This window comes from Glandiceps talaboti, chromosome 23 (assembly GCF_964340395.1).
Source record: "Glandiceps talaboti chromosome 23, keGlaTala1.1, whole genome shotgun sequence".
Classification (NCBI taxonomy): Eukaryota; Metazoa; Hemichordata; class Enteropneusta; family Spengelidae; genus Glandiceps; species Glandiceps talaboti.
In genome coordinates, this window is record NC_135571.1 from 11,716,969 (window position 1) to 11,741,087 (window position 24,119).

The 24,119-nt window shown below is 35.8% G+C and overlaps 2 protein-coding genes across 2 annotated transcripts; one reads left to right on the forward strand and one right to left on the reverse strand.

Moving 5' to 3' along the window:
• Positions 1-471: 471 nt before the first annotated feature.
• On the forward strand, positions 472-9,843 carry LOC144452738 (epidermal growth factor receptor-like). Its single transcript, XM_078143887.1, has 11 exons — positions 472-876; positions 2,331-2,457; positions 3,173-3,334; positions 4,142-4,353; positions 5,594-5,735; positions 6,284-6,353; positions 6,867-7,009; positions 7,469-7,568; positions 8,165-8,248; positions 8,757-8,999; positions 9,514-9,843. Exons 1-11 carry the CDS (start codon positions 711-713, stop codon positions 9,841-9,843), a joined length of 1,779 nt encoding a protein of 592 aa, XP_078000013.1. The 5' UTR covers positions 472-710.
• A 4,897-nt stretch (positions 9,844-14,740) lies between these two features.
• LOC144452739 (steryl-sulfatase-like) lies at positions 14,741-19,980 on the reverse strand. The gene is made up of 5 exons (XM_078143888.1): positions 19,701-19,980; positions 18,482-18,613; positions 16,715-17,422; positions 15,558-15,842; positions 14,741-15,081 (listed from the first exon to the last, which is right to left on the reverse strand). The coding sequence occupies exons 1-5, from the start codon at positions 19,978-19,980 to the stop codon at positions 14,741-14,743; spliced, it is 1,746 nt and encodes a 581-aa protein (XP_078000014.1).
• Positions 19,981-24,119: the final 4,139 nt, after the last annotated feature.

The following is a 24,119-nucleotide window of genomic DNA, read 5'->3' on the forward strand; positions in this document are numbered from 1 at the left end:
ACAGTATATACGAGAGGTATTACAGTCTGTTCCACTGTTCCGGACTAACGATTCATCGTGTTTGCACGTGACATTCATCAACTATGCAATGTGTATTGCAAGAAAAAATCTCAATCAAAACATTATCATCTGTACTACTAGAATTGTTAAAGAGAATTCTTAGGTTAACGTGTTCGAGGTAGTTCTACAAAGGAATTATGTAATGTATTAGATACAGACCACGTGTTTTGCATGTATTTGATTGGTTGACTGACTGACTGACTGACTGACTGACTGACTTACTAACTATCTAACTAACTAACTAACTAACTGACTGACTGACTGACTGACTGACTGACTGACTGACTGACTGATTAAGTAACAGACGACGAACAGACAGACTGACTGACTGACTGACTGACTGACTGACTGACTGACTGACTGACTGAAAACCTACTGACAATCGACTGACTGACTGACTGACTGACTGACTGACTGACTGACCAATTGACTCACTGCTGGAAAAATAACATCCAGAATTATTGTATTTATTTTGTATCAAAGTCCGTATTCATTTCTTTCCAGGCATACTACTTGTTTACTGACATGAATCTAACGAAAGGTAACAACCGATGACACTGTAGTAACCAATGAATGATTTGAAACGGAAAACAATTTGAAGAAAGATTTCCTAATTTTGAAATATTGTGACATAAAGCTGGCAAAACAATATGTGTGTGTTATCATATTCTTACACTATCGTGGTGTTAGTATTTTCAGTTTTATTAATCAGACAAAGTAATTCCTTAGATTCATGTCACAATAACAGACTAACAAGACAAGTTGGTGATAGTAGGTCATGTGACCTATATATCACAGATTCTCCAAATCGTAAAGGTAAGGAAGTCATAATAATAATAATAATAATAATAAATAATAATAATAATAATAATAATAGTAATAATAATAATAATAATAATAATAATAATAATAATAATATTAATAATAATAATAATAATAAATTAATAATATTAATATTAATAATAATAATGAAATGGCAAGAACAATTAGTTTGACAAGAAAACTATTTTTGTCTTAAAATTAATTTGTGGAAATGTAGTCCATAAGCTAGAGCAAATGCACATCTTTTTAGTTTAAGAGTATTACCTGCCAAAATCTACTGCCTGTAGGCCAAAAAGTATACAGGTACCTTATTTCACTTGGTTTAACTCAACACATGCCTTTGAAGCGCCATTTCTGATGGACAAGTTACACATTTAAGTGCATTTAGACTTTTTGTAATGATGTGTAGGGCTTTGCTAAACTTGCCCTTCTTTTCAAAATGTACACAGCTATAAAGTATTTGAGAACATAATGACGACAAATATAAAACCCCTGCCAAACTTTGTTTCCTAGTCGAAAGTGATACTTGTTTGTTTGTTTGTTTGTTTGGCATTGTGACATAATGACGTCATTGATTTCAATTACGGTCACATGTCTGTGACAAACCGGAAAATTTCTGAATAAAGCTTAGATCGAAATACACGCTATCGTCATGTTTGTAACATATATACACCCAAGTACGTTTCTGCAAATGCATAGTATACATCGATATAAACAAGACAAACCAAAGACCACATTCTAATTGTAGGTCAAGTGAATCATAAACTAAGTTCATGGCTGTTCTGTCACCACTGCACTGCTTACGAGCACCACGTGATAGTGAGACACTTTTAAACACATCGTCTGACATCAACTATTAATATAATAAGAACAAAGGTTCAATGTATAAGATAGCAGTACCCACAATTGCAACTTACGTCTCCAATTTCTTCTGTTATTTGTTATTCACTGTTTGGAAAGCCGAGTCAATCATGTGACATTTAGTAAACGGCTGCAGTAGTGATATCTGAATATGGCTGCGTCACGTTACTTTCATGTGGTACTGCTGTTGTTAAGTGTAGCGTATTCATTTATCGCACACAGAGTAAATACAAATACTCGACTGACTTACAGTGTCATTATATCCAGGTAAAAACTTAACAAAGACCAGGAAAGAGTAGAAATAAGCGTCAAGGCGAGTATATAAGTAGTGTCTAGTCCGAGAAAAGATGACGTAGCCACGGTACAATGTTACATGTCCCATGCATACACGATATACGTGACGTAGATTATTTATGTTCTACTCGTCGTCCCACTGGTTATGGATCTAGAGGGCGATAGACAGCTCAGACAGAAAAGAAAATTGACAGTCAATCAATCACCGTTGTTGCACACTTTTCGTTTTATAGTCAGTCAATTACGCACAGGTAGTGACATACAAAAATGGCCGTTTCTGTATATTTGTACAGTTTGCCCTGGTATTGGGCGAAGAGAACTCGGGAATTACGAACAAATTGACATAAATAATATCCATATGTTCAAAAACTGCACCATAATTGACGGCAGTATTCTTATAACACGAAGTACAATACTCGGGTAAGTATTATTTGATATACTGCTAACAGTTACGACATTTAAAACTAACCTAATAGAAAACTTCTTGACGTAGCCACATGTTACATGTCCCATCTATACACGATATACGTGACGTAGATTATTTGTTCTATAAATACATTTGAGAGCCTGTACCGCGCTTCGTTTAAAACTTCAGTAAACAGTTAGTATGTACGTATACTCTAAAGGTCGTAACCTTCGTCCTGATGAATTGGGTGTACCATGTCGTGAATGTATTAGTATGCCACATTTTTGTGTCAGGTGAATGCATATAGTGGTGTGACCTCCGTGATATCTGACACACGGCAACTGTTCATACCGTGTATGGCACTAAATCAAACATTGCTTGACGACACATCACCAAATGCGAAATCACCAATCAACGCACCATCATCAGAAGAGTAGGAAAACTTGGTCATGATTTCTAAATTTGTATGCAATAATAAGTTATTTTTATTAGCAACATCAATATAAATTTATAGGAACAGCTAGATATTGTATCTTCTCTTTGATGGATTAGGGTACCGTACTTTGATCATGATTCGTCATCGCTTCAGTGGTACCTAGAGATGTTCATCGTTGAGGAGTTATCATGATTTTGGTAAAGAACGATGCGGCTGCACAAATCCCATGTATTACCACGCGACGATTGTAATAGTCGTAGCCAAATTTAATATAGTCTGCGTTATTTTTGCAGAGATGAATTCCTTGGATTTGGAGGACTTGAAGAGGAACGTCTTCAGGTTTTCTCATCTGTTAAGTGTATAACAGGGTATCTAGCAATTTTGTGGCTCTCAAGAGAAACTGATTTATCTGCATTCCGAAACGTAGAAGTTATACTTGGACAAGAAGTGTACGAGTAAGTAGTTTACTGAATATCAAAAAGAGAATTTATAGATATTCTGACGATGCACAAATTGCGTCGAGTAATGTGTTTATTTATCTCAACAGCGCATACATATAGTGTATCTTGGCTTGTATGATGGTGATGTATTTAAATATGTACCGACGTAAACAAAAGTTACTGCCGTTAAGCATACACGGACGACACATATAGTTATGTCGCTTGACAAATCAGACATACTAATACTTATCATTTATAACACATCGTTTTTATATACCCTTCTGTGATTGGCTTATATCGCGATCGTATTATGTGGTATAGCGTAGTGGGCCATAGTGACCCCAATTTGCATACAGAGGGTAATATTAGTTTTTATTTTCTATAGACCATTATTGCATAAGCACACGAAGTGATGATATGATGTGTACTAGTGCCCGAATAAGGCCAGGCAATAATTATATAGCAACGAGTTACCTCAGCTCTCAGCCCTCAGGGCAGTAGTCTAACTAGTGCCTACGAAATAGGGATCATGTTGTATGTATGTATGTATGTATGTATGTATGTATGGATGGATGGATGTATGTATGTATGTATGTATGTATGTATGTACATGTATGTATGTATGTATGTATGTGTATGTTTGTACATGTCTGTATGTCTCTCTGTCTCCTATCTGTCCCTATTTCTCTGTTTGTCATGTTCAATTAATTAAAACAAGAATTGGGTGAACATTTAAAAGATAAGACATATAAATTACCCACGTACTATCCATACAAATATGGAATTAATCTTTGGTATTTAAAGTCGTGTATCTTCTCTCAGAGGTTTTTCATTTGTAGTCTTGGATACCAATGTTACCTATCTTGGCTTGACTTCTTTACATCGAATTGATAATGGTGATGTCTACATAAAATGGAATCCCTCACTATGTTATGTGACCAAAGCTATGTTGAGAAAACTTCTTGTTTCCGCATTTAGTGGTGGTAATATTGAAGGTCAATTCGTTGATTACGGCCACAATGGACAGACATGTGGTAAGAGTTTAACTTAATATCTTTACTTTCCCGGGTTTTTTTCAGTAAAAAGAACGGGGTTACCAAACCATGTTTTCACATAGCCACCTTTCTGCATTCATAGGTTTATAAAAGTTTGTGAACAGTAATAGTACTGTAGCTGTTTTCCTTGCGTTTGATTGAGTGTGATTCGTTAAAGGTGAATGCCACTCTTGGGAATAGATGTACACTTTTGAGTTATTTCGTGAATTTGCATAACCTAATTTTTGCACGATATCCAAGAAACACCAAATTGAAACTCTATTTCACCTCACTTCCCACACTGATCCAAAGTTGCCTAATGGAACTTACCAGACATACATATTTATTAGATGCACACTGAATATTCATGACTACTTATGTAAAGGTAATAAGCACTTAGCGTGTTACTTATTTTGCGATTTGTGACGTTAATCTTCCATACCATAAAATACACTACTACTGTGGACACAATTAAAGGGAAACACCACTCTAGGAAATAAGCTGCGGATTCTGGATAAGCAGACATGATATTTGTTAGATGAACAATGCATATTCATGACTATTTATCTAAAGAAATAAGATTCATGTCTGCTAAGATCAATATCATAAGGCATAAGGCAACACTGAAAGAACAATTGGAATGAAAAAGGAGTTTCAATTTTAATATTTCTTGGCAATCAAGCGATGACTCTCCAGAACCCGAAGTGTGTAAAAATTCGGTTATTTTCTGATAATATATATATATATATATATATATATATATATATATATATATATATATATATATATATATATATATATATATATATATATCAATATATCAATCTATCTATCTATCTATCTATCTATCTATCTATCTAGCTATGCATATGCATACATACGCATGCATGCATGCATGTAAGTTTGTATGTAACATATCAAACATGGCTGTACTAAACTGGGTTTTTTATCTATCTATCTATCTATCTATCTATCTATATATATATATATATATGTATATATGTATATATATATATATATATATATATATATATATATATATATATATATATATATATACTACAAACACTAGCAAACAATAGAATACAAAAATAACAAAAGAGGCCTGTGAAAGGAATGAACAAACAGGTACCAAGCACCTCTACCTGTGTCCACCAATATGTATCAGTTAATTTGACTAATAAAAAGGCGGTACACAAAATAACACACATTTCATGTTTTGATTTCCCTTGTTATGTAGAAAAAGATGGCTTTGTGTGTGATAGTGAATGTACCAATATAGGATGTTGGGGACCTGGACCTACACAGTGTATGGAATGCAAACATTTTAAGATTGAAGACAAGTGTATATTTGAGTGTGATACAAACAACAAAGACATAAGGTATGGCATCAATGAATAGCATTCTACCTTTTGATAGTAAATTTCTATATCCTGTGATGAAACTTCAATTCAAACGAAGCTATCCACAGTCGATAACATAATGTATTTGTTAGTCAATCACAGAATTCTATCCAATGATAAGTTAATGTTTATTGGGGCATTTACATAATGTCCAAATATGGTATATTTGTCAGCTCAGGATGCTACTTATACAGTGTTTACAACATTCTGACAGTTGACGGTTTATCCATGTGCAAGAACAACTGTTGGTTCATGATATCTCAAGAGAGATCGAGATTGGAAACCATGAGTAGCATATAGACAAAGTGAAAGTACAATATGCCACCTCAATCATTTGATACGTACAAAGCTACATATGTGACGTCACATACACAACCAAATTTGCCATTGGCAGTTTATGATATTTACAGAGCCTTTCCGTTACAGCTAATGATCAATTATGCCTCCTCCTCCAACTGTCGTTTACCCATGTGTGTAACTTACAAATGACAGAGTGAAAACAAATAATGTAATTTGTATCTTTACAGCATGCATCAGACATCAACTAATGAATGCAACTACTGCCATGACGAATGTATGGGAGCATGTTTTGGTCCGGTGGGTGAATATTGAATATATCCATGCTATTACATACATTACATTTATTTGGGCGATTTACAATGAAATATGTTTTTCACAATCAACTAAAGAAAATATTTCAGACATCAATAAGTTAGACTGACATTATTTTAGTATCATAATCTTCAAATGTTTTGCATTTGTTAGTAATTTCTAATTTTTGAAAAGAAAATTATCCTCATTTTTAGAAATATTGTTTTCCACTTACTAGTAGTAGTCACCCAAGGAACTTGTATCTGTCACTACGGCTGTACTCCATCACATCATTGTTTGGTAATCACTCACTCAGGTCATCATTTCACACGAAAGAATACAGTCAGTCAGTGTGTTCTTGTGTTAAAAACAAAGAATGAAGAAAGCCTGCAGACTATTTTTGGCTAAATCTTATAAAACCGATGTATTCAGTTTTTACTTTCTGTATTTCGATAATTGATACCACTTCCTCCTGAAGTCACTTCTGAAATAAAACCTCGTTTATTACCATATCCACAGGGTCCAACTAATTGCACCAAGTGTAGAAATGTTAAAGATGGCCTGAAATGTACAGGAGTGTGTCCTCTTCTAAAGTACCCGGATGGAAATAACACATGTCAAAATTGTCATCCTTATTGTACACAAGTCGGTGATAACGCAGGGTGAGAAATTCTTAGTTTTAATATTACCAAGTATTGACCTTAATATCGATATAAATACATAATTTTCACAAGTGCAATAGGATTTGTCATTTCACCTTTCATGGGGTCATGCTATGCTTCTGTCTGTCTGTCTGTCTGTCTGTCTGTCTGTCTGACTGTCTGTCTCACAGTCTGTCAGAAAATGATTGTTGCAGCATTAATCCTAATGAAACATTCTACAGATCTGTATGGTAATGCAAGAATTGAATAAGTTTTTGTAAACATCCTTTACATATTAATTATGCATATTTAAAGATTTTCAGTATTTAGACAATAGCACAATCCTTACGGTGGCCATTCAATGTGCATCTGGTTATTTGTTGCTTAAACACTCTCTGTTCGGATGAATATAACTGAGGAAATCCTCAAAACCTATAAGTGTATGCTATCATAAAAGCATATATCCATTTTCGATTTTAGCTGCACCGGACCAGAATTGTTTGTTGGATATGAAGGTTGTAATTCCTGTGATCAAGTGTACTTGGAAAGATTGGATGATGAAAATCCTAATAATATTACAGTAAGTTACATTTTATGTTGCTATGTATGTTAATATTTCCTAGCAATGGGATAGAAAGGTTTCGCTTACAGTTAAAGAGCTTCGTAATTGCAATATATCATATTTTGTGATATTCGATAACTATACCATGCACGAGCCAGCTTCAACAAAAATATGTAATATATACTTCGATCGTCTACGTCATGACAACGCGTGTCTATTTCACGACAACACATATGTCTACGTCACTGATTCTGCTGTCTGTGTTCGCAATATGAGTCAATTGTTCAAAATTGTCATTGCGCACACTTTCCCCAATTTTTAAAAAACGTATTACTGGCGATGGTATAATTATATTATTCCCCAGTATTTTTCTTTATTTAAGTGAATAATATTCGTGATTTAAGGGATGTCACTACTCGTCGACACGGTCACGAGTATTTTCCTTTGTTGAATGAAGAAAACTATTGGGGAATAATATCTAATTATCAAATTGCATAGTAAACGTAGGTAAATGTTTATAGCGAATAGAAAATGCTTTCAATTGAACTTTCTCTTCCAGGTAGAGTATTATATCTATGTATATTTGTTTTAGAATATTTCCTGTTATATTTTAGGCTACATGCATGGAAAAGGGAACTCCGTGTCTCAAGAACAGCATCGAATACATCCCACATAATGGCCTATATAAAGACATAAAGGTAAAATTACGTACACTATTGTTGTTACATAAAAACAGTCATTAGTAATATTTCCTTCAAGGCAGAAAATGAACATCAAGGTTGTTTTACTCCTAGGCCTTATGATATTGTTAAAATAATATGCAGTCCGATCTTCATCTGTAAAGTTACATTTTTATGAGTGGGTAACGTCATAAATCATAAATGTTGCATTTTGGGAAGATTTTAAAATTACTCTGTGATCGATGAAAGTGGTGGAGATTGTATATGCTGTGGAGATTTTAAGAACAATGTTTTATGTAGCTAGAAATGACATCGCAAAATTAAAACCAAAAGGTCAGTGTCTATTAGTTGAAGTACAACATATTAATTACGTTATATTATGTCTAGTTTAAATGTTGATTTTTATTGGAATGTTCTGCCTCTTCTCTGTCCTTCACTCTTCTCATTTGACCCATCTTGTGCGCATGATCAACGTTGCTTATAATTCGAAGGTAAACATGCATCTCCTTATTTCTACAAAACATAGGTGTGTGAAGCATGTCATCCTGATTGCCAGAACTGCAACAGTGATGTCCACTCTTGTAATACGTGCTTACATCATTCAAATGGAAGTCGTTCTTCCTGCAGCAACAACTGTACGAATCCAGACTACTTCATAGAATTACATACATGTAAACCATGTCATCACGAATGTAAAGACGGTTGTACTGGTGAGAGTAATCAACATTGTAACGACTGCAAACATTACAGAGATAAGGAAAATGATAAGGTAAACGTTACCTATTGTATATCTTGAATCGATCTATTAATCTTTATCTATTTAGATATTTGCCCCTTTATCATTCATCAATCCAGCCATATATCTATCGTTGTGATATCGCCCAGCCTGTACGATTCTAGGCCTTCGCTCCACTATTACATACCCAGAAACATGGACCCGTGGTCCATACAAACGGACGAAGGCACCATCTTGTTAACGTTCAAGAACGACAAAAGTGTCCACTACACTCTCATCCAAGTCAGTGTGGCATGTCAAATGCAATAGGCGACCAACTCAGGTGACAATAACAATCTTCATGTCAGCCACTACTTTTAGAGCACCAACAACAGACACATGCCAAAATGGTACTCGTACCATGGCACTGGACAACACCAGACGTGATATATTGTCATCAGCCACGTACACAATGGTTAATAGAACTGGGCCAAAATTCCACTACACTACATCTACTAAAACTATCTGTCAATATACCCATTGAAAAATGTATATTATTTTTCTTCAGGTAACCTGTGTATCTGAATGCCCTAAAGATCGTCGTAACGTGACAGTAAACAACACATGCGTTTGGACGTGTAAGACCAATGCTTTGGTCAAATGCGATAGCCACACCATTCCATGTCGCAAAGCCTGCACGAATGGTTGCACTGATGAAAAATATAGCAGTTGTTGCGAAAGAGAACAATGTGGCATGAACGTCCTTGAATCGGACCTTCCAATTCATTCATGTGCAAACACATACAGACCAGCGGCACTTGAATATCATTTACTAGCAAAGTGCTTGTATTTTTTTTTATTTCAATCTTTCAATTATCACCTTTTTCAAATAGATTAATAAAGTTACATCGATCAACCCGTTGTGAAGTATTATGTAATTTGCATAATTAATGATTTCAGTTATTAGACTATATTTAAAGATTCCAACCTCAAAATCCATATAATTTAGTACATACACCAATAATTACAAAGCGCGCATGTTCTTAAAAGATTATTGACGTAGCTGTTAGTTTTAATTATCTGGTTAATCTGAATTAGTCAGGGCGCTAAGGCTGAAATTTTGAAAAAAAAATTGCCCGGCTTGAAGTACAAATTTGTGCAGTATGTTTGTTTAGAGTAACATCTAGGCCCGCAGAAAACTGATGTTGCCCCTCCGGATTCTCTTGCGCAAACTCACAGGAGACGGTTGCCATGGTAACATTGACATTATTTTGAAGGATGCTAAAACATTAAAAATGACATCTCGTGCCTCAGAAATGATATAATCATGATTAAAGTATGTTTATATATATTTAAGGGATAAGGAACTCAATCATTACATGACCTTTTCAATTCAAGCTCAGGGTCATACTCACAATTCAAGGTCAACTTAATTTGTTGCACTTTTATCGAAACATTCATTGAAACTATTCTGTATACTACCGTCAGATTTGACTGGTAAAGATGTAAATTGGTCAGAAAATAGTCAAACATACAGTCTTTCCTTAAAACATGAAAAAAGTATATATGAAGTTGTTTTGTAGCAAAAAGCTGTTACCAAGGCAACTGCTGTCAATCCCCAATTATACCAAAGTTTTAATATACTAATCTGAAAGTGCTGTTGATATGATAGAAGTGTTTGTATATAGGGTTTTGGAGACAAGCAATTCACTGATTAATTATTCTTTCGATCCAAGGTCAAGGTCATTGTCAAAAAAAATCAAGGTCATCTTAATTTTTTGTAATTTTTAAAATACCGTCGGTATCCGTTCTATACCTAACATCACACATAATCTTTACAGATGAAAATCGCTCAGAAAATAGCAAATTATTTAGTCTTTCAGGAAAAATTCAGCAAAGGCATACTTCTGTTACCAAAACAACTGGTAGCAAGTTCACCAAAATATGAAGGTACTGAATGTTGCAGGGTCCCAAAGTGCCACAGATATGATGGACGTGTCTGTATATAGGTTTTAGGGGACGGGCAACACACTTATCACAAGGTCGTATCGATCCAAGGTCAAGGTCATAAGTCTAATTACAAGCTTTAAGATCACCTAAATTTTTCTCCTTTATCGAAACACCCACATAAGGTTTTTGCTATAAACAACTACAGACATCAAATAGCAAATCAGATAGCAAATTATATAGTCTGTCATACATTTTGTAGCAAAGGCGTATTAGGGTCAGCTTACTATGGGGTAAGCGAATTGTCTAGAGACAGGTTCTCAAAAGGAATGACGCCTGTACAACCAAGTACTATAAAGATAGCTACTCATACTTTATTGACATCTAACAAAAAACTTACAGATCACACAGAAAATGAGGGTTTTCCTACATTCCATACATATTAGCTAGAATTTGATATTGATCTTCATTTGATTGGTCAATTAGGAATACATAGGATTGGTTAGTAGAGATTGTTTAGGCTTAAGATTAATTAATATGCCGTGTACGTAACTTGATTGGTTATGTAAATTGCAATCAAGTTCCTTAATTTGACTCAAGCTCGGTGTATATTCAAGCTCAGTGTATATTTCATTCCCAATACGTATTTACAAAGGTTTGTAATTAGGACTAAAGTCGAGATACAGAATTATGTAAAAAAAAAAACGAAAATGGTGTATATCTCAAGGTCTAAAAGCTCTACTGACAACTCACTGATACACATTTTTTTGGATAAAGGGTGATCATATCGCATTTTGAGGCTTTACATACTGGTAAGGATTTTTGACAATGCTTTACACCCACAACTAATTGTTCAACATTTCCCATTCAAGCTTCAAGTCGTAACAATTGGGAGCTTGGTACTTGCCATGTATATGAACAAAAGTATAACAATATTATTTTATTTATGACTAAATTGGCACTAGCACTGCGACCCAGCGAAAATATCAATTGTCCAATATTCCCTGAAGCATTTAGGCACTAATATTTGATTGACAGCTACGGTAGCGGTAGCGATGACTCAGATTTTCCCAAAACCCCTTTGGTCTCTACTTACGATTTTTCGAACAGATTGGTGTGCATTTGAACATGTTGAAAATGAGCTGAGTGAAGTTTAGTTGTCATAAAATAATGTTGCAAAATTTAGTGAAAAGAATATCGATTTCAAGTTTTTCTGATATGAGCACAGTAGTACTATACTGACTGTGGTGAGTGTCCATGGAACACATATCGCTGACCTGTTGATAGCATTATTTGCTGACAGGTATTAAGCTAAAGTATACGGAATAACTCAAAACTCTCGATTTTATTTGCCACACAGCTTTCATTAAATTAAAGACTGACTTTTGTGAAAGCAAATGCTAGGTCAGTCTGTATGTATGTATTACGTGTAATTTACTTACAGAATAACGAAGTTACAGGTCTGTATTTATGTAGGTGTACATGGTAAAATGTGCCGGTTTACAAATTACAACGGTTTTCCTAATGAGTTTTAACAACATAGTCAGCGATAGCTTATCATTTTCTAGAAAAGAATTTAAAAAATGACAAATCTAAAACCAAGAGATTTTTTACAAAACCCCTTTGGTCTCTATTTATGAATTTTCAGACTGAATGGTGCACATTTGAAAAAGTTGAACGTGAGCAAAGTTTAGTTGTCATAAAAGAACACAGCCATTGTTTTTCTATGGGAAATCTGGCATAGTATTCGGAATTAAATGTCAAATTCGCACTCCTACAATCACTTGATTTAATTTTTTTTATCTTCGCATTACTTGCGATAAAATTTTGCGATTTTAAGTCGTTTGAATCTCTTCTAAAATCGTATGTTTTTGATTTGATTTGATTTGATCACAATCGAAAATGCGATGTCATTGTGCTGGCATGCCATAAAGTTGACTTGACCTGTGTCATAACTTCTGCTACTGTAAAACGCTGTAAGAATATTGTTTCATTTATTACAAATTGTACTTTCATGAATAGCCAATAACATGTAATAATATATTAATCTAAATGCAAAAACGTACCTGAAATTATGAAATGTACGGCATACATGCGGAGTGCACGTGATATAGGTCATTCCAGGCACGATGATATTGTTACACTGTGTAAAATTGTATCACATTCACAAGATGTTTACGTGCATCTGCACAGCGCGTGCATACTAAAACAACACAAATAAAAGGTCACAACCTGTATGGTGACACAACTGTGAAATCATGGATAATTTATCAATATTCCCTTAAAAATGGAAGGTATGGAAGGCTACTCATCCTCAACTATATCAAACGGCATTGTGTTCAATCATAACGCAACTAACGGTTTCCTTGAACGCAACTTTGGATGGATATTTTTGTACACGAGTGTCAATGTTGTGTCAAACTGGACCTTATGACTCAAAGACCTACATATTATTGAATGTTACATCGCTTATCGATCACGATCATGTCATATATTCAACTGAAGTTTATGTAATATATGATTTACATTGCCAAGAAAGGAAAGTTGAACTTTGTTCATAGCAAAAGTGTGTAGAGCTGATGACTTCATTAACGTACATGTTTGTAAATGTCAGCGCAACTGAAAAGGACAAGAATATGTCAAGATGGGGTTGTATTTTCAAGCTGAGTAATTTGTATTAAATCGTAATTTCACACAGAATATCTTTATTTTTGTGTTATGCTTTCAGTATTGCTAATGGTTGTAGGCTTTTACATGTAATATTTAACAGAAAACTAGCAAAGGCCTGTAATTTTCTTCACATTCCCACACACCAGTTTCTTTATGTATGTACATGTAGCACCCTCCTTGCACGTGACATGTTGTAATGTAGTCGGGCCCGGCCCTTCAAAATTTGGGATCGTAATTGAACCTTGTAATTGGCACAGATCTTCTGACATACATGTTAAGCTTTTACGACCACCCACTTTATTTGGACTTAGAGTAACAAAATACTTGGTATTTTAATAGCAAACCCATTCGTTTGTAGGTGTATGTCAGATGTATTTTTTTACTAAAACATAGCATTTGTAATGTAAGCATATTTTGTTTCCATGGAAGCCACTCTCCAATTTTAGATAATCTGTCTTACAATGGATAGCACTAGTGCATATATGCCAAAAGTAAGGAAATTTTTTGGTAAAAAAAAATTTTCTTTGAATTTTACATAAATTTTGCCAAATAATGCATAATATGGTGATTTAGGTTACCATGGCAACAGATGTTCCTAAAATGATAACTATTTTTGAACTCAGCATAACAAACCACGGAATATAGGGTGGTCAATATGCAAATAAACTATGTTATAATTAAATGTATCATGTTATTTTCCAGATATGTAGGTGTTTAACCAACACAACAATTTGTAGTCTATTCTATGTTTCCATGGAAACGGTCGTCCTTTTTTAGGCAACTTTTGTTATAACAGATAGCCCTGTCTCATACATGTCAAAAACAAGGAAAAATTTTCATTAATTTTTATTTTTTTCCATGTTTGATGTCAAATTTTGGAAAATTCATCCACATATTATGGTGATTTTGGTTACCATGGCAACAGGTGTTAATAAAATGATCCCATTTTTCGAACTCAACATACAAAACTACCCCAGGTAGGGTGGTTAATATTCCAATAAACTCGATTATTATAAAAATTATTATTATTATATAATGTTATTTAATTATTATTATTATTAATGCAGGGTAGGTTATTTGATATATAGACTGTTTGTGGTACTACACTGAGATGACAACACTTTGAACTTCATGCAACGACATCAGTCTGATAAATGCATGTTTATAAGATTAGTGTATTAATCTTCCTCCTTACAAGAATAGAAAGGAAAATTACAACTGGGTTGCAACCATAAAGAACCAGCTAATTTTTCTTTGGAAATCTGCACAGGAACAGGTACGATTGTCTGGTTGTGTTTTGCAACGGTCGCATGGACACGTGACATAACATCCCGGATGCGGTTATCTTTTACTGGTAGTGGGCGCTGTTCTGATGGGTCATCAGTTAAATTATACACCAAGGGAGGGTCATGGTAGGTGGTACCTTTACCAGTACAAGGACATAGATAGTATTCAACACAGCACTCTGTTCCTGGAGTCCAATTTGGTGTCACAAAGTGTACCTTGTATACGGCAACATCTGAAACATGTCATATGTGGTATTCATCATTGTAAATGCGTGTAACAGAACATTATTACTACATTCAATTACATATGTTTCAACAGAACTACAACATATCATTGGAAGTAAGCAATTGATTCACATTCATGTAGGTGATTTTGGTTCCGAAATACTAATACTGCAAAGTCATTGCCATTAAATGGTTAAACAAAAAGTATATTGTCCATTTTTTATCTCAATGTCATCAGTTTTGCAGTTTTGTTTTTATGGTGTTTACAAATTCCAGGGTTTACTCTTGCATTAGGTTCTGTGCCATGGGCGACTAGCTGTGTACTACAACGAGTGGTGGTTATATTCCTTGTTATTTTTATTAGTGGCAGTTGTTTAGATTTTAGAGTTTGTTCATGGTCATTGTATTAACATGTATTGAAATGCAATTTAACAAACTAGAGCATATGAGTTTTGCTTTACAGTTATAACAATCATTTACACACCTTTGCCATTCGGTTTATAAGTCACTGCAGTAAGCCATTTACCGCAATAGTGAAATAGAATTTCGTGTGGTGGCGCTGTTCTCTCCCCTGTTAGCCATGGTGTGAGATCTACTCCATCAATAACTCTATCATTTGGTAAATCAACTCCAGCCAGTTTGGCAATGGTAGGAAATATGTCCATGTTACTAGTAGGTACTGATATCTCTATTCCTTTGGCTATAATTGGTGGATAACGTAAAACACCTGGTACGCGTATTCCACCCTCAAAGTTCTGTGCTTTACCACCTGTTTTGTTTATAGAAAAAGCCAACATTTAGATTTATCATAAAACAGTTCATTGCAGATACAGCCATACTCCAGTTAGTTGGTAATAAAGTAATTTATAGACTAGCCTGTTCACTGCACTGTTCTGTTAAAGCGTTAGCTGTCGTACCTCCTAACCCTTCTATTCAATGCTTGTTCAGATTACTGTAAACAAGTTGGTGATTATGTATTCAAAATATGACATATACTATTACATGATCGACTGCAGTGGACAGTGCTAACAACCATGACAACTTGTCACACGAACATTATTATATTATTCAAATGAAATCATTATGTAAATGTATTCGCGTAATTCAGGTGTTCATTAACTTTAAACTCAGGCCACTAATGAATGTTTAGTGGTCTGAGCTTTAAATGATAGCATGACACACAAACAGTCATGGTGGCCGCCATGTTGAATTGTCTGTTTGTTCGCGCATGAAACGGTCTCTTACTCCAATCAGTCTACTACCCTCTAAAAGATGTGCAGTGCAGTTTCATGTGATAATTCACATGTTATTTAAAAGTTTTAAACGACTTGTTGGGTGTGGCTACCGAATAACCTTTAAGGGTAATCAGGACAAGTTTTGGGCACGAGGGCTAGGAGGTACGACGGCAATCGATGTAATACAAAAATGTGGTGAACAGGCTAATTTTAGACTGAAAAGATTTACAATTTGCAAGAAAAGACGCTCTCTATAATGCTCCATCTTAATGCGACATGACATCGAAAACCTAAAAGTTTGGCCTTCATAATTCATTACTCAAATTTCCCCTCAATCGGCCAATGTTTAAAAGTTATGGAAATATAATACTGGTATTTGCTTCAATTAACAAATCTATCAATATACCTTTATAGATGCCACTCCATCCACTTTCTCGTTCACCCTTATAGCCTGGAAATATGGTGTCTTCGAGGTGACCTCCCTGATCAGACGCAAAATAAACCAAAGTATTTTCCTCCAGATGTAGTTTATTTAAAGTCATCAACAATTGTCCAATAATCCAGTCCATTTCTTCGACGTTATCACCATAAGCACCATGTCGACTTACACCAGTAAAGTTTTTCATGTTAGTCAATGCAGTATGTGGCTGGAGCAATGATAGGTATAGTAGAAATGGGGTATCATCACTGTTCGCACGCTCTATGAAGCCACTGGCCTGCTTCGCCATTCTCTCTGAGATGGTATCCATGACGATTGGCTGTTCAATGACATCATTGTCCAAGATAACAATGCACATGAAACGGCCAGTTAGGGATGGACGAATGAACGACCAGCTTGATAGCAAAATAATGATAAAACATACCATAAAGACAGTTCTTCGACTCATAAAACCCATGACGTAGGCTCCTATCACAAGAGCAAGATATGTAAGTAACAGAATAGAACAATCTCTGTAGTACCTCGGAAAAACACGTGTGATTGTATTCCTGCCGTTGTTGCCACATTCATTTATCAATGTACCCGGAATACCAAAAAAGAAATCAAATCCTTGGTTTCGGGGATAAAAGTGGTGGTCATGTGATGATTTCAGGTTTACACCGAGATTCCATTTTCCTGTAGTAAAACACAATATAGCGTTAATATTATGCATAAGTTCAAGTTTGGGTGCGAGTAGGTGGGTGGGTTGTTGGGATGGTGGATGAGTAGGTGGGTGAGTGAGTGAGTGGTGAGTGGGTGGGTGGGTGGGTGGGTGAGTGAGTGAGTGAGTGAGCGAGCGAGCGAGTGAGCGAATGAGTCATTCACTTACTCATTCACTCATTAACTCACTCACTCACCCACCCACCCACCGACTCACTCACTCACTCACTCACTCACTCACTCACTCACTCACTCACTCACTCACTGAGTCAGTGACCCAGTAAGTCAGTCAGTAAAGGAATGTTGTTGTGCCGTTCTTGATGTTGATTAATTATCCTGACAGGGGAACAAAGCAGAGGCTGGTTTTATCTTGGCTGTATTCGTTATGCTTTCAGAGACTCAGGGAAGGAAATAAAGGTAGGAGTTTCAGATCTTAATAACTTCAATGTTGTTGTAGGTGTGAAGGGCTTAACTTCTTTACTTGGGACTTCCCATGATGCCTTGCCCGATGTACAGCAGGACATTTAAAGTCAGATATACAAATGTTAATAAATTTGTTTTTGAGAGGCGATATAATGCAGGGTTGGGTCTTGGGAACGATTTTACGTTTCCTTTTTTCTTTTGTATGCTTCCCATGAGCCTCCGCATACAGAAAGGGTGATATAAAATACTGATAAAACCTGTAACATCTAACACAGGAAGCATAATACTCATGATGTGTTATTTTCATTCCTTAATTAAGGTGGCACGTATTTACTACCAGGGTTATGTTAATCTTGAAATTAGACAGAAGCCACTAATATCGTTAAGTCCTTTGTCACTACTATTTCTGAGACGATGAAGAGAAATAACCCTTCGATTGCAGGGTAATAAGCACGAACTGACCAATGACAGTAGTAGTATACACATACTGACCAATCACAGCAGTAATATACACATACTGACCAATCACAGCAGTAATATACACATACTGACCAATCACAGCAGTAGTATACACAGACTGACCAATCACAGCAGTAGTATACACATACTGACCAATTATAGCTGTAGTATATCCAACTTCCTTAACCAACTCAGCAAATGTTGTCTCATTCAGAGGTAAACCTGCTGAACAGTCATTACTTGGTATCATTGTTACGATGCCAGGTTCAATGTCACTCGCCATGCCTAATGAATAAGATGAAGATACAGGCAACAATTTAGATAGACACGCCTTTGTCTGAGAGTGTAAACATTGACGCAAGGTGACTCAAACGATGGGTATAGGATGGACGAATTTGTGTATGCATTGATGAAAAACTTGCTAACAGTAAAGGCTAATATTCGTCAATCCGATGACATAGTATGAATAGTATGAATAGTACAAATTTCATCCAGTCTTTATTATGCTAGGCCTCAAAAACACACTCCTCGAAAACAAAGACCCATGGTCTGTACCAACAAACGAAGATTCTAGAAAAAATCAAAGTGTTCTCTTGATTACACATAACTCAAAACGTCAGTACAGGTTAAGCATTTCAGTCAGATAAGTCCACATGAGGCAACCACTCAGTAATACTGTTTATTATCATGGGCATTTTCAATTTGTGCCCCACGCTTGTGGAATGTTCTGCCATCGTATTTGCAGACTATCACTTCATTTCAGTCATTAAAATCCAGTCTTAAGATCTATCTCTGCAACAAGACTTGTGTTTGATTCTAGTTAAATTGTATGTGAACTGTACTCAAGATTTGGGGGTTTGTAAAGCGCATTGAGATATTTTATGGAATGCGCGCCATAAGAATATTATATTAGATTAGATTAGATTGGATTGGATTGGATTAGATTAGATTAGATTAGATTAGATTAGATTAGATTAGATTAGCTTAGCTTAGATTAGATTAGATTAGATTAGATTAGATTAGATTAGACCACTTCAGGAGATTGTTCTAAAGCGAACCCTCATGTTAGCTACTTTTATGAAAAACACAGAAATGTAAATATATGGCACCGTGTCATTGGACAATAATAATCATGTGATATTTTCATTTAGTAACAAGAGGAATAGGGAGCGCAGAAACCATGACAATATTCACCCCATTTAGTAGCAGTAATATCAAATATATTATATTGTTTATATCCAATGGTTTAAAAGCCAACTCTATAACTATTATCTTAACATTGATGCTTATATAATTTATACATGAACAGGGTTGGATAATGCCAGAAAGTTTCACTATATTACCCTATTTATTGTCCACATTATAATATTACCTGATCTGATTGGATATCGTCCTGTTAGTAAAGCAGCTCGGCTTGGTGTACATGTAGCAGCAGCTGCCACATGATGTGTTAGTTTGACCCCTTCAGCAGCAAGACTGTCTATGGCAGGTGTACGGATTGTGTCGTTTCCAAAGCAACCAACATCACCAATACCAAGATCGTCTGCTAGGATAATGATGAAGTTCGGCTTTCTTGTATCACTAAGACATTGTTGAGTACCTAGTGATAGTATTGTCAGAATCAAGTTCAAAGACTGCATCTTTCGAGCCATCATTTCCAAGGTACTATGGTTCAGGGTACACTGTGTATTAGAAAGAACATTTCAAAGTAAATGGTGAAAGCATACATCACATGATATTGGCCAAGTTGAAATTAGTTGCCATAGGTAACAGAGATAACGACATGAGTTACTAAATCCACCTCGGATGGGGTTAAGCTGTACATTTATGGTCTTTAAGGGTACATTTAGTTATATTAAGATATTTAGGGAGTTATAGTTTGCAAGCCTCTTTCTTGCCCATTTTAATAACCAACTGCAGTTGTATTACAACTCATGTATGCGTAACATAGACTTTGGGAGAGAGTAAACAAACATGCACTATGTCCTGTGGCAAACTGTTTGAAAATTGAGTGTAGAAATAAATAAACCTTAGGTAAAGACTGTCGCCTTAAAAGTCATGACTAGAGGAGAATATAGATGAAAAAAATCATAGTTTTTGATTATGAAAAATTCAGTCAATATGTAGACAATACACCCCTTTTCTGAACCCCTTCCCCCAGTATTTGCTATATCAACTTTACATGTTACTATAACCGGATCAACAAATTCGTAAACATATGAACCTCTACATGTTTTTTTCTGGCTAATCAAAACAAAAGTTGTTTTCAAAGCTACAACGCCCTGTTTCGAATCAACATGTCTCCTAAAATAGGGAACTTGTAAACCAACCATTCGCAATCCCCAGAATGGCGCATCAACATTCATTCAGGACATTCAAGATGGTGCGCTGTTAGTTCTGGACAATATATAGATTTGAAACACAACCGTGTCACATATTTGTAACCACATATTTGTTCTAGTCTACTTACCCTTACCTTAGCAGGAAGGCTAATATATCGACTGGTCAAGATTCAGTATTAGGCTTAATGCAAACAACCCCACAATCCTTTGTATCTGCGCATGCTCACTGTGGTTTACAAGTGCTCTTTTGCTGAACTACACCCCATACAAAGGTTTCAGAATTGTTTGACCGCGTTTTCTCTTTGCCACGTAAACGTTCCATGTGAATCATCTCATGTAGACATCACAATTATCAGACCGAGTAAAACTATTTGTTATAAACGCTACATGAGGACGACCTGTAAGAGACCTTTAAGACAAAGACAGTCCCCTTAATAACCCCCCGAAATAGTAAAAATGGTTGTATCCTCAAGGCCGTCATAATTCATCAGATACTATTCCATGGTACGGGACCGTGTTTGAATTATCGAGGTCAGTTCGAGCTCCAATCCGACTTACGCAATAAACTGGTATTGTGTCCATGAATCGCAGGGGAATAATAATTGACACAGACACGTTTTTTGAAGTGCCAATTAAAATGTGTTCTTTTATTTTCCGGTTGGCGTATATCATCGATTTGAAAAGAAGTAACTACAAACAAAGAAAGTCCAAAGGCTGGTCAATGGCTTACAAAGACCTATGAAGAGCTGTAACCACCCAGAAAGACCTGTATATAAACAAAAGTGAAATACTCTAATTGAATCTTAGCAATACACTGCTATGGTTTGGCTTGTCATCATTTAATTCACAGCAAATAGGTTAGATAGAATTTCTTACTTGACAGAATTACATGGGATGTGATTTGTCATGATTGTATTAGCTTAAACAGATCGAGTTTAACAGCTGTCATCTCATCTCAACCTGGCATAGTATGATTGTAATTCAGGATGTACCGGTAGTTTGCAACTGTATAGTGGTGAATAGAACAATATCAGCTCCAGCTTTCCTCTATTCTAGGCTACTTAATGAGTACATAATTATTTACAAAATGAAATGGTACAATAGACTTCATTAGCTGAAAAAAGATTATAAGTCACACAATGGACACTTGAAATCAGTTAAGAGTTTGAATGATACAGGTGTAGCAATCTAGTTTCTGAATTCATTCAAAAAGCGAACAGTTTGTTAATGAAGTATGTTTACATAGTTTAAAGTTATGTTCCCGATTCAAGGCGTTCTACAACTGCAAAATTTCATGACATGTCCTCCAGCAAGATCCACATGTCCAGTGTCACCTTCCCAGACACACATGTCAGTGAACCATTTACATTCAAGATTGGAACAGCTTAAAAACACTAACAAGTCCCTCTGAATATCACATTTTTACCATCTGAATGTAATAACGCTCAAATGATGTCTATATTGCCGATACCTTTCCCTTCTCCCCTTACACACTTCCCCCTCCCACTGACCAGTATACAAATCCCCCCCAGTGAAAAAAGGTGTACGAACATCTTTTTGCACGAACATCGCCTTCTTCCTTAAATTTCAGGCAACGCTGTATATAAAGTACGCTTTGTGACACCGAAAAGAACACTGGGAACTGAGGGATGTTTCGAGACATATCTGTCCGTGCACTGGGAAAGGAACCACCTACCATGACCGACGTGTGGACAGACCCGTCAGAACAGGGCCCACTATACATCGGCAACAGTCATAGTTGTTGACTTGTTGAGTCGGCAGCATCAAGAAATCCTGTAACTGAGTGAGTTCACTCCACTACACAAACAGTCTAATTTACCCACCTTTACCCTGCATTTGACCCACCTAACCACAATCTATGTACAGGAGTAGTACGAGACACAGTACCATGTATTTTTGACTGCCTCGCCCCAGGGGGGACCGGGAGATCACCGTCGGTAAATTAAGCCAAAGGTGGAGCTTCATCTCATACCTCATTTACACATCCTCTGCTATACCCAGGATGGAAAGACAAGGTCAAATATGACATTTCGTACAGTGCTCGTTACCCTGTAATACACGACGTGTCTTCGAGGGGGCGTCTTTTCAAATCACATAAAAGAAAGGGGTAGGCTGACAAAACGCCACCGCGATACTCACACAAGACAAGACTGTTCCGCTTGGGTAAGGAATAACAATTCGTCTACAGTTGGAAATCAGTGAATTGAAGTACTTAAAATGGTGTGTGTTATTTTGTTGACAACTTAAAAGACTTGTTGTGTACATCCATGCTCCAATTTTAGGGGCGAGATCAATAGTTCAATGTAGGATAACAAAACTAATTTCTTTTATGGGGGGGGGGGTTTGAGCTATTTTAATTCTCATCCTACAAAACGATTTTACTTTTAATTTTTGTACCCCTAAATACAAAATATTTCTTGAGAAAATGTCAACTTGAGACCTAGAAGGTTTTTTGCTATAGTAAATGCATGGCATTAAAAAACAGCAAAAGAACTCTTCTTTACTCACTACACACTGGCTTTATATTATATTCATAGCACTGCATATTACTACATACTGGCTTTATATTCATAGCACTGCATACTACTACATACTGGCAGTATGTTCATCGCACTGCATACTACTACATATACTGGCTTTATATTCATAGCACTGCATACTACTACATACTGGCTGTATGTTCATAGCACTGCATACTACAACATACTGGCTTTATATTCATAGCACCATATACTACTACATACGTAGATAAAAATGACTGTGTGGTTTGAAGCGATTTTCAATTTTAGCCAACTTAGTTGGGGGGGGGGGGTTCTGAGGCCTAAGTATAAGAGTTTAGTTTTTTATCCTACATTGAAATATTGATCTCACCCCTTTCTCCTGTGAGTGCAATGAACTTAATTCATAATTAGCATAGTCAAAACAGACGACAAAATGCCTTGCGTTTGCACAATTAGGTAACATGTGATCAAGACATGATTCGTGTTATTATTCGTATTACGTGTAGCTACAGGTCTTTTGTCGTGTCTCTTGCATAATGCTTTTATATATGCCATAGTTGTACCACAATCATCCCAATCCCACCACTCCCTGAACAATTGGAGGTGGGTATATCGATGAACGCAGAACTTGAACCCAATGATGATATTTAAATTAAGATTCGTGTCGATCGATACGTTCAGAGAAATACTGCAAGTATTGGGGCAATATAATGTATATTTTTCATTGAATAACTTTCATAGGAAATGAATACATAGTGTACTTTTAATCTACGCACTCACTCTGTGTACATAACCATGGTGCTGTATCAGTGTATTAGTGTTGTCTGTATCTGCAATATAGTGCTACTCATAACAATGTCGTAGCGATAGAAAGAAGCCGAACTTCATCATTATACAAGCAGACGATCTTGGCATTGGTGATGTCGG

Bases quoted from the DNA above. Each gene is read 5' to 3' on its own strand.
- LOC144452739 (XM_078143888.1), bottom strand. From the start codon at position 19,980: ATGGCTCGAAAGATGCAGTCTTTGAACTTGATTCTGACAATACTATCA. The intron at 18,614-19,700 runs GTAATATTATAA...CTTATTCATTAG, and splicing joins ACGATATCCAATCAGATCAG to GCATGGCGAGTGACATTGAA. The intron at 15,082-15,557 runs GTGTGTAAATGA...GACATGTTTCAG, and splicing joins TTATAAACCGAATGGCAAAG to ATGTTGCCGTATACAAGGTA.
- LOC144452738 (XM_078143887.1), top strand. From the start codon at position 711: ATGTGTGTGTTATCATATTCTTACACTATCGTGGTGTTAGTATTTTCA. The intron at 877-2,330 runs GTAAGGAAGTCA...ATATTTGTACAG, and splicing joins AGATTCTCCAAATCGTAAAG to TTTGCCCTGGTATTGGGCGA. The intron at 7,569-8,164 runs GTAAGTTACATT...GTTATATTTTAG, and splicing joins AAAATCCTAATAATATTACA to GCTACATGCATGGAAAAGGG.